At 42.2% G+C, this 11,802-nt stretch overlaps 1 protein-coding gene across 1 annotated transcript; it reads left to right on the forward strand.

Moving 5' to 3' along the window:
- Positions 1-10,853: 10,853 nt before the first annotated feature.
- On the forward strand, positions 10,854-11,744 carry LOC124266546. Its single transcript, XM_046701345.1, has 2 exons — positions 10,854-11,330; positions 11,544-11,744. The coding sequence occupies exons 1-2, from the start codon at positions 10,924-10,926 to the stop codon at positions 11,731-11,733; spliced, it is 597 nt and encodes a 198-aa protein (XP_046557301.1). The 5' UTR covers positions 10,854-10,923; the 3' UTR covers positions 11,734-11,744.
- The last annotated feature ends 58 nt before the right edge of the window (positions 11,745-11,802 follow it).

An 11,802-nucleotide genomic window follows, 5' to 3' on the forward strand; every position in this document is an offset into this window, starting at 1 on the left:
GTGTTAAAAGTGGAACGGGTTATCGCTGTCTTTAAGATAACGCAATGGCTTGCTGTCAACGACAAACACTCAATCACTGTTATGTCATTTTCATGTACAGCAAACCATTGCGTTATCTTAAAGACAGCGATAATTATATGGTCTCGGGTGCGTGTTTGTGTGTGTGTGTGTGTGTGTGTGTGTGTGTGTGTGTGTGTGTGTGTGTATGTCATTGCTGTCCGTGTATATGTGCGCGTCTGTGCGTAAGTGTCATTGCTGTCTGTGTGCGTGTGCGTGCGTGTGTGCTTGTGCGTGCCTACATGCCAATCTAACGGTTTAGGAAGTTCAGTGTACTGTGGAATAGGAGGTATTCTGATAACCTTGGACCGTCATATTGATAAGTCTCCTGTCGAGCAATTATATTAGTCTTAAATACAACGTTGTTTGTGGTAAGCGTTGCACTTTTCACTTGTGATCATACAGTACCTGTATCTCACTGTGAGTTCATCATTAGTATACTGCTGTACTTGATTACTGCATGGTGACTGACTTTAAAATTTGTTCTTACGTATTTCATATATGAGTGTACAAACATATCTCCCTATATATGTTTTTAAATCATACTGAATACTCTCTAAGATGAAATATATTCTTGTTGAAATGCCCAGTCAGTCAGGTTCCATACACTTCATATACTTGTGAAGATCCAGGTTAGAACGGTATCGGGTGGCCAGGCTCGCTGACTTGGTTGACACATGACATCGTATACCAGTTGAGTAGATCGATGTTCCCGCTGACAGACAGACAGACAGACAGACAGACAGACAGACAGACAGACAGATTTCATTGGTTATATGGCCCGGAGGCAAACAGTACAATGTAAATATATTGTAATGTACACAATGCCAGCGGTACCATGCAATACGACGTACCATAGATAGACAATGTTAAGTGAAACATACAGTTATTGCCGATTTGATCTATTCCGATGTATATGGTATAGTAATAAGGCTAACTTGTAGAGAGGTTGCACGTCATTCGTTGTTAAAACAGCAATAAACCTTTCCTTTGATGGTTGTCTACATAGATATAAAGGTAAGTATTTATATCTTAAACATGAATATTGAGGACATTCTAAAAGTATATGGAATGCATCCTCTGTGAGGTCACAATGATCACAAGTGGTAATTTGATCATACGGGGGTTTAGAAAACCTTGCAGCTTCTATCTTAAAAGCATGGTCATTACATCTGAACATAGTTACAATTCTGCGTAGATGGATAGATGTTAGAGACGATAGATATAATTGAGGTTTGATAAAGGATTTAAACTAATAACTAATACTACTTGAAGAACGGACATCGTGGAACCATTCCTGCTGGTATATAACTTTACATCGTTATTTGAACATTTTAAAAAAAGAATCCCTGTCGCCAACATCTTGTGCGATCCATACATGGCCAAATCCACATTGAAACAATAATTCACGTACAGATGAGACCCAGTTTATATCCCCTGTACCATCTAATTTCTTTAGAAGTTCATAACTGATTCTGGATATTCTGTTAAGAGGTTGTCTGATCAATCTTATCCAAAACGATAGTACTCGGCAGCGAGCATTGATGATTAGAGGGAAGTGTCCACTTTCTGCTAGTATAATTTTATTAGCAGCTTTATATCCACTTTTCAAAATGAATTTACAGAATTTAGTATGAACTTTTTCTATATTCTTATTACTTTTAATCCCCCAAACTTCCGATCCATATAAGAGAATTAGCTGGATTTTTCCGTCAAACAATTTGGGTGAAGACTCAATGGGAAAGTTCTTATATTTACCAATAAAACGCTTCACAACGTGTAGTGCTCTTTCTGCTTGCATTGCAAGTGTCTCACAAGCTCTCGAGAAAATATTCCTACAAGAGAACACAATTCCTAGATACTTATAGTATGGTACAACCTCTAATTGGCTCTCACCAATATGCCATTTTTCACATTTAGCATTTTTAACCCCAGTTTAGAATACTATTATTTTCGTTTTGTTAGTGTTTATTGAGAGACCCCACTTCAAACAGTATTCCTTTAAAACATCAATCTTTCGCTGTAAGTTAATAACTGAGTCCGCAAATATATCTACGTCATCCGCGAACAATGATATCTTCATGCCGTTGATCAGTGATCGCTGAAGTTCTTGTCCAGACCCAATTACTTACAAGTAGTCTATCACGTCACCCTGGCGTCTTTTCAAGATGGCGTCACTTCCGGTAAGGGGAGGTAGTTTTGGTTCCGGTGTGTGCGCACGCATCGCGATGACGTCACCTCCGGGCCCAGATGGCGGACGCGTTTCAAGATGGCGGCCCATCCGGTGGAATCGCGTGAGATCTCGCGGGATCTCGTGGAATCTCGCGGGATCTCGTGAGCGTAGACGCATTTCAAGATGGCGGACGGACGAACGGGGGTGACGATGACGATGATGTAGTCCTAAAGTGTATTTATTGTTGTACCAGCCTCAAGGATACCTATATTTGCCGGTTGACGTATGGATGCAAGCGTGTAGTGAAACGAAAGCTGGGCATTCACCCATGCCAATGCAGGTGTCAGCTGTGGTGAGTGAGTGAGTGAGTGGTGAGTGAGGTACACACCACAAAACGGTCCTTTTCAGGGCCACCCATCTCTCTCAAAAGAATGGTACATTCAATGTCAACAACACTAATAACAACGATAGACTGGCATTTTTTTTCAAACGTTTATTTCCCCCGCTAACAAGAACACTTTGACAAAAGATGCAGGATTAGGGGCGTCCCTGATCTTTTGTTTACAAACAGTATGAACTGTAACATCATAACTGTAACATATCACAATATATTCACCTAATGATCTTAGCCACGTTGTGATTTCATGGTATCTACTATTAAATGGTTCAAGTGGCTGTAAAGTTTGCAACACAATGCCCAGTAACGGTACTCACACATTCATTCAATGGGCTATTCCTGTCTACCATACTCTTGATCCATTTGTTTTGGGGAATTGTTTGCACTCCTTCGTAACCCCGTGTCACGATCGTGACTATCACTAAGGCGATCCTGAGATTTAACTGTGAAGAGTGGGCATAAGACCATTCTTTTGAAAGTGGTGGTCTCATGGCAAATGGCTACCGTTGTTGTGTTTACGTTAGACATTGCATAACTGTGACGTCATCGATGACTCCACAGCTCATGTGGAACTCCCAGAACTGGGTATTTTCCGAGAACTGCTCATTCTCATTTCTCTAACGTAGGAGCTCTTCGTTGCCCTTCTGGGCGATAGCATTAAAGTCATCTATGTTTTTCCAGTTTCATCTGTATACCATCCTGGGCACTGGATATACGTCCTTTTGGCTGCCTCCACATAACTTAGGCAGGTTTTCAAATAGGCTCGGTAGGATAGGTTCCCATAGAGGGAGTAATTTCCTCTCGTAAGAGGGAATGCATCATGTCGTTCACCGTGAACATGAGTGGCTCAATGTCATCATGAGTCGCATCCATGCCATCTGTATTCTTGATTTAAGCCAGATGCGGAGCTAACACTGACTAAAATCTATGTAAGCATTGACAGGGTTAGCAATTTTAAATTGGAGAGGATCTGTGACGTAAGATGGCGCAGGTCTTCCTGTCTACGCCAATGGTACAACAGACTATCATGCCACATTTCAGTGCTACATTATTGAAGGACACTCACACCAGGCGTTTGAGTGAGTGGGTGAGTGATTTTAGTTTTACACCACGCTCAGCAATATACCAGTTATATGGTGGCAGTCTGTAAATAATCGAGTCTGGACCAGACAATCCAGTGATCAACAGCATGAGCATCCATCTACATAACTGGGATACGATGGAATGTGTCAATCAATTCAGCGAGTCTGATCACCCGATACCGTGAGTCGCCTGTTACGACAATCATGGGTTGCTGAAGACCAATACTAACTCGGATCTTCATGGGGATCAGGCGTTTGGAAGCAAGTGCCTTATGAAAACAAAGATGACCATCTATGCCTGTCAGTGTTTAACACACCTGTAGTCACTCCCACTGTGAGTTAATCTCACCCAGCAGTCCTTTTTGGGACCACGCATCTCTCAAAAGATTGTTGCGACCAATGCAAACAATAGGTCAATCTTTTTATTTCATTCGACAAAAGATGCAGGAAGTAACACAGACATCGATGTAGGCATTCACAGGGTTAGCAATGTTAAATTGGAGGGGACCCGCGACCAACGGTGGCGCAAGAGGATTGTAATGAATCCACTGACCTTCTTGGGCCAAAGTCATCACAGGAGAGACAGGAAAGAGATCCTATTGTGCCTTGGAACATTCGCAGGCATCCTGGCGCATCATATTGACAGCTGATCTGGACAACAGGTCTGGAAAACAGGTCTTGACCGTACCGTGTCTGGTGTTGAACTGAACCCCTCTTCCATCTGGACGCCCCTTTATGCTGCCTGATCAGGGACATCTCGACCCCAACAACTACAGGTGGTTGGTGGTGTACCGTGTACAAAGCACGTTGTTCTTCTCTTGCATTCTTCTTCTCCTTTGGCCACCAGTTGTCTGTAGTTGTCATTGATTTCTTCCTCAGGACAAAACAGGCACAAGTATTCACAAGGGATTTTGGCATGCGTCAGGTGTTCTCGCCAGGGTTGGTCTGTGGCTTCCCATCGATGAATTTTCAGGCCGCAGCAATAACAGATCACACTATCACCTCGTCCATGATAGAAATAGCCAGCCATGGCCAAGTCATAAGGACACTGGGCCATCTGTATAGGCCATGTTCGAAACGACCTCGCACGTTGATAAAACTTGGCATAGTCGGGGTGAGTAGGATTCTTCAAACTGTATCCAGGTTGTGTCCACGAGGATGACAGAGGAGAAGGAATATCCTCTGAGGATGATGACAGAGGAGAAGAAGGAATATCCCCAGATGGTCTCCATGGGGAATATCCACATACAACTTCTTGTGCCTGATCTTTTGAGACACCCATTCCGTATCGGGGACATCGAATGCACTCATGCTGATACGTCTGCACTGTTAGACGACTTGAAGCCAAATGACGCCTTCTCTCAAAATAATGCTTTATGTTTCTTGGTGAATCCCACTGCCTGTTTCCGTTTTCTTTTGTGCGCTCGTGATCCTGGTAGGTGTTGTCGCAAGGTGACGAGTAAGACTTGTTCCCCATGATGTTACAAACTGTTCCCCACACTTCGGTGTCCAGAACTGATATCTTGCACTAATCCCGGCAGCATCTTGACGCCTGTTTTGAGAGCTGATTTTCCCACCATCTTGAGGATGGAAAGTGCTGAACGTCCCATGTGGGTCTTGACCCAGCTTTGACGTCCTGCTGCTGCCTGCCACAAGGCAAGCCACCCTCCATAGCCTGCAGGCTGTTTAGGATCGTAGCAGGTGTGGTGGAGCCATGCAGTAGACAAAGACGACGACTCGCTGTTGTTGTTTCTCTTTGGACGTCTCATGTTGACACTGTCGTTGATAAAAGTGAATCCACTGACGAACCCGGTTGAGCGGGGAGGATGGGGTCTCTGCTTTTGTGGGTGTCGTTGCTGCCTTCTTCTTCTTTTGGGGTTCCAGGGGAAGGTTGAGTAGATTATTTACTATTTGTTTTGATTAGACTACTCCTGCTCACGACCTTATATTAAATCCGGACATCCCGCTTCCAAGCTGCGCGAATTTATTTCACTGCGCATACGCTATGAGATGCTGAAACCACTTTACACCCAAGCGCTGGTGTGAATTTAGTGAATCGTTTGAACTCCGATTTTACGGGGTGTTTTTCATCGCGTTATTTTTCAACTTTATAAGTTGAATTTGCATTTTTGATGATTTGTATCTGTAAGTCCATACCGAAAGGTATCAGGATCTGTAAAGTTGTGTTTTACGTTGCATGTGACCTTTAACCCTCTGGATGCCGAGTTTTTCTTCAGGCACACATTTTCATACAGTTTGAAAAGTGAACGTTGTGCGAGAATTGTTCTCGCGTGGTCCTGGATCTACGTATGGCTATTCAATTACACAGACATGTAGAATATTAAATATAAGTGCAACTACCTCGGCGATTTGAGAAATAGACCTTGCTAAATGTTGTCCAAGTTTTTGTTATGCGTTAAAAAACAGTAAATTTCTCCGCTTTTTATCGCGCACCGATAAAAGCACTGTGCTACGATTTTTATAGTTTGGCATCTTTATGGAAAGTGTGAGCGAAGAAAATACAGCCTGATATCTGAACGACATAAGTGTATATGAATTGGGTTCCTGTGCTTATGCAAAGGGGCATAGCTCCGTTATGCTTAACACTAGGTCAATGTAACTCAATTCACATGGAGAGAATTTGTTGTGGATACGGACGCTATATTTTCGGTATTTTTTTGTTCACGGTGATCGAAACTATTCCAATTCAAAGTTCCCCAATGTGAGCGGATCCATAAGCTTTTGTAGTTTCACAATTTATAAGAAAATATGACAACGTACTACATGTGAAATCACAGAATAGCGATTTGGATGGCCCTATCCGGTATATAAGTTAGTTCTTAGATTCCCATATTCTCCTGTTTGTGTAGATATATTTTGACTAATTTTGCATCTTTATATCTTCATATGTAATGAAATTGCTGAAAATAATACAACATTTTAGTTGACGTCATTTCTTGTTTATGCATTTTGACACGTCGGAAAAAGACGACATTGGTATGCTGATAAGTATATATCTCACCTAATTTCCATTAATTGTATAAAAGGTCTCGGCTTCTATTGCAGAATGTAACACTCTTTAGACAAAACATAAAATGACTCATTTTTCTATTTAAATTGTGTCCTGAATATATCACCAATTAGACGGTTTGACTGTGTATCTTATTGTGAACAACACGCGCACCTGTTTGGCATCGATTTAACGTAAATGGAAAATAATATTTCACAACACCCGAATATTTTGTTTAGGATAAGAATTTTCTTTGTTTATGATTATGTAGCTATTTCTCTTCATAAGTATGCAATGAAAGATGCAAAAAGATAGCTATATATTACAATGTGGATGTAAGATTTGTCCAAATTAAGACATGACATATATAAACAACTTTCGAATAATATACAGTAGTTAGAGTTTGATATCCCGTCATCAAAATATTTTTTATCGAATATGAATTGATTATATACTCTCTCAAAAAAGAAACGCATATAGGAATTTCAACTGTATTTTTATGTTTATTTTGAAACATCTTGTAGGCTTTATGAGTCAATGAAATATAGCGCACACTGGGAATGCAGACTTGTCCGTCTTTGGCACCAACTCGAGGAAAGTCAGTTTGAGTGTCACATGGAGACGTGTGGTGGCGCTGAAGTCAATACCTCGTGTGATCACCGTGGGCATCCAGAACTGCACAGCATCGCCTCGGCATCGAACGAATAAGTCTCAGAATCTCGTGTTGCCCAATCGCAGCCCACTCTGCCTGTAGTGCCTGTGCGAGTTGCCGAAGTGTCTGGGGCTGAGGGTTACGGCGTCGCACCCGTCTGTCCAGGGCATCCCACAGATGTTCGATCGGGTTTAAGTCCGGTGATCTTGAGGGCCAGGGGAGCACATTGATGTTGTGGTTCTGGAGGAAGTCTCTAGTGTGACGTGCTGTGTGGGGCCTGGCATTGTCCTGTTGAAACAACTCCCTCTGGCGATCAATGATTGGAAGGAGGTGTGGGCGTAGGATTTCGTCACAGTACCGTTGAGCTGTCAGATTGCCCTGGATCATCACCAAATCACTTCTCCTACGGCAGGTGATCGCTCCCCACATCATGACACTTCCCCGGCCGAATCTGTCCACCTGGGGAACGCAAGCGTCGGTGAAACGTTCACGTCGACGTCTGTACACCCGCATTCTTCCATCGCGTCGTTCCAATAGAAATCGTGATTCATCACTGAACCAGATTCTACGCCAATTCGGTAGGTTCCAGGCCTGAACGTTGGTGCACCATTGAACTCGATGTGGACGATGTTGTTGTCGAAGCACAGGGCCAAAATAAGGTCTTCTGGCACGTAAACCAGCCTCTCTCAACCTGTTCCTGACGGTCTGTGCAGAAAGCCTCCTCAATCCGGGTATTTGTCGAGCGGTACTGGTCGCCGTAGCTGTTCGTTGACGCAGGTGATGTACCCGGATGTAGCGATCCTGCGCTGCAGTGGTCGCTCGAGGTCGCCCACTACGAGAGGCATCTGCTACCGCATTCTGCCGGCGATATCTCTCCCAGAGCCGTGAAATGGTGCTTTGGTGAACATTCATGCGTCGGGCAACTGCACGTTGAGACTGGCCAGCTTCAAGCAAACCAATGACGATATGACGGTTGGCTTCACTTGGCATTTTGCGTTCGTGAACAATATTCCAAATACAGTGAATAATCGACAGACAGCGATCAACCTTTTTTACCTATCATTGAGACTATCTGATCCCCAACTTTCACGTGCATTTTTGCATGTGAATTGTGTATTCTGTGACACTACACGCTGAAATTGAAAATCATGCTGTTCAATACGGGTATTTTACGGATGGTGCGTTTTGTTGTGATGTTTCAAAACATAAACACCATAGGACTCATAAACAGAGCAAAACCCTTTGTAAAATGAATCACGTTTTAATTCATTGCTACATGAAATTGCTATTTTCATGATGCGTTTCTTTTTTGGGAGAATATATTATCGAAAACAATGATAGTGAATCAAAAAACGTTTCCGACAAACGCACACCTGGCCAATCAATATACATCATTGTTTTGTCTATAAAACGACACAAAAATATGCAATGAATAAGACAATTCCTTTAAATATGTGTGCATATATATTTCAGAACATATATCAATCATTTTCATTAATATTATCAATTTTACTTATAAGGTTGAATTAAATTGCCGTTCATTAACCTGTTCATATGAAACTGCAATATCAGTCCCAATGCATTGAATATTGTACATCATAGGAACTAAAGTAGTTGCAGTTATGGTTACGTTTGATATTCTAACACTTGTGTAAAGATTTAGAATATGGTGTACTGCACTAAATGTGTCAATTTCTTATGTAAATATTATTCAAACAATCAAAAATTTTCAAAGAATAAAACACAGTAAACCCTTTATGCACGTGTGATATGATATTGAACAAGGCTAAATGTAGATACTGAAGCCAGTTTCATGAAAAAATATCTGAACTATACTCAAAATATACACCATAATACTGACAGTGTAATCGGAAGGATTGGGCGATTGTGTTTACTCTTGTTCAACCGACCTTCACCTAAAAGAAATTGCCTAATATGTACAACAATGTTGACGTATGACATCACAACCGATGACCGATTTCTTACAAAATGGCGGCTTTGCTGACAACGGTACACAGGATTTTGCGAGGACACTTCCATTGATTCAGGGATCGTTTGTACATAAATATGAGATGTAAGTAATCAGAATGATTCTGACTATCTGTGTATTGTTATATGTTTGTATCGTTTTCAGTAGAAGTAAGAAAAGAAGCCAGAAATGCAGATAATTACCGTTGTCGTTCTGCGTGATTTTGCGTCAGTCATGGCGTCACGCTACACGGAAACTTTGACAATTTCTTATGAATTATCAAATCATTGCATTGTATCTATTTATAATTTCCTATTTCTTGCTACGATACTCTTTCCATGCATATTCCAAAGGTATTGAGCCATTGCAAGCAATGAATAGACGGATGAATGTTGGAAAATTTCAGAAAATGCTATCAGTGTAAAATCGGAAATTGTCTTTGTGTACATTTCAAACAAGCGCAGTCTTTCGAGCACAGCGTTCGTTCTCACACCCATTATGTTTGTCTCATTGTATCTAGACAGTTGGTATTGATGACAAAGACCATTTGTAATTTGATTCTAAAATGTATGGGGAATTCAGTGATGCATTTTTCGAAGCTGAATATGAAATATACGTGATGTAATAGGCGCCTCAATACCGGCCTTCGCGAAACGTGATTTTGTAAACACTATCCAATATGGCGGAAAGCGCACTTCGGCGTTCGTGTTTGTGTATTTTCGAAAACATCCGTACCGATTCTAAATTCATCGGCAACGTTTCAGAATTATCATTAGCGATTTCATGTAAAACTGATGTCAGTGATCATGAATATGTTATTTTTGAAAATCAATACTCTCAGTAATTATCCGATTATACCATTTCAAAACATACAGCAAATAACGGATTTTAGCAATGCACAGTTTCTTTTTGTGACTAGTATATTCAGTTTACCCATGAAGGCCCAATAATTTGTCTTCAGCAACCCATGTTTGTTGTAAGAGGCGACTAAGGAGATCGGGTGGTCAGGATCGCTGACACATGTCATGGTATCCCAGTTGCGTAGATCGATACTCATGCTGTTGATCACTGGATTTTCTGGTCCAGATTCGATTATTTACAGACCGCCTCCATATGGCTGGCACCATAGAGTGTAGCGTTAAACGACAAACAAACTTATGCTGTTCCTCTCGCTTTTGAGAAAATGTGAGTTTGAAACATTGTTTTTAGAGGTACACCCATATATCTGTCCTTCATTCGACATGCGAATGAGTTTGTTGTTTTTTTGTTCAGGACATTGATGGTAACTATATTCGCTTTATGAAAGTTTAGTGAAAACATGAAAGTTCACTTCTGCTTCTCGATTCCCTTCAAATCAACAAACAGAAGTTTGGCGGAATACGATCTCCCATATCTTCTTGCGAAGGCAAATTGGTCTCCGTCTCTTCTTGTCACCAGTTGACGACGCGCGGAGATGATGATAAGCTGGGCCCCGTCTCGCATATCGCAATATATACGCAAGTTGGCGCGCGCAAAGAGAGCCGGTAACCAGCTTTTAAGATGATGAAACCAGCATTCGTTGTTGTCTGTGACGTCATGTATTTATGACGTCACGTCATTGTCTTGGTCATTATTGCAGAGTCTTGCAGTGTGGAAGACGTATCTGTGCTACGATGGGATGTAAACAGACCAAGGTCACGCCTTTCAGACAGACGTCTACCGAAGAGGCTCTGACGGGCAAGATCAACTGCCCTCACGAGATGTACTACGCCAAGTGTCAGGTGACACGGCCCACACCCCGCCTGTCTGGGGCGGAGATTCTTCATCAGTTACGAGATGAGGGCTTGGTCCCCGACCGTCAGTCCAGCGGAGGAGTTGCCTTCTCTATCCCCGGTGAGGAGGGAGTTGTTCCCCGTGGCAAACCACCCCGACGTCTGGAGCAAATCCCAGTGCGATGTTTCTACACAGCTGAGAGGAGGAGACAGAAGGCTGATCTTCGCAGATTTGACAGGTACAGTCTCCTACAATGTCATAAAACAGATGTCACTCTTTCCCCAAAACTGTACATGTCTTTGACATTATGTGCCACTAATATTCATGACCTAGATTAAGGATGTAATATATTCACCGGCTGATGAAGAATTGACAGCATTTAATAAAAGAGAAATATATGCACTGTATAACACTAATGGCTCTCAACACACTACTCAGTTTGTCTTCTCAGATTGGTGGAGCAAGTACAGAGGAAACAGCTGGACAGAGAAATAAAGCACAAAATTGTCAAGGACGAGAAGAAACGTCGCCAGTTCATCAAGAAGATGAAAGCGGAACATCAAGTCCAGGTCTGGGAGGAGAAGGTGAAGAGGCTGGAAGAAGAGCGGGCGGCGAAGCGGAAGAAACCAGTCGAGAAATAGACATTGGGGTGACCTGTGCGGGTTAGGGTGGGGTGTTAGGGTCGGGTTCGGGGTTGAGGGTCGGGTTTG

This window comes from Haliotis rubra, unplaced genomic scaffold (assembly GCF_003918875.1).
Source record: "Haliotis rubra isolate DU_JTF1 unplaced genomic scaffold, ASM391887v1 Scf1263, whole genome shotgun sequence".
Taxonomy (NCBI): Eukaryota; Metazoa; Mollusca; class Gastropoda; order Lepetellida; family Haliotidae; genus Haliotis; species Haliotis rubra.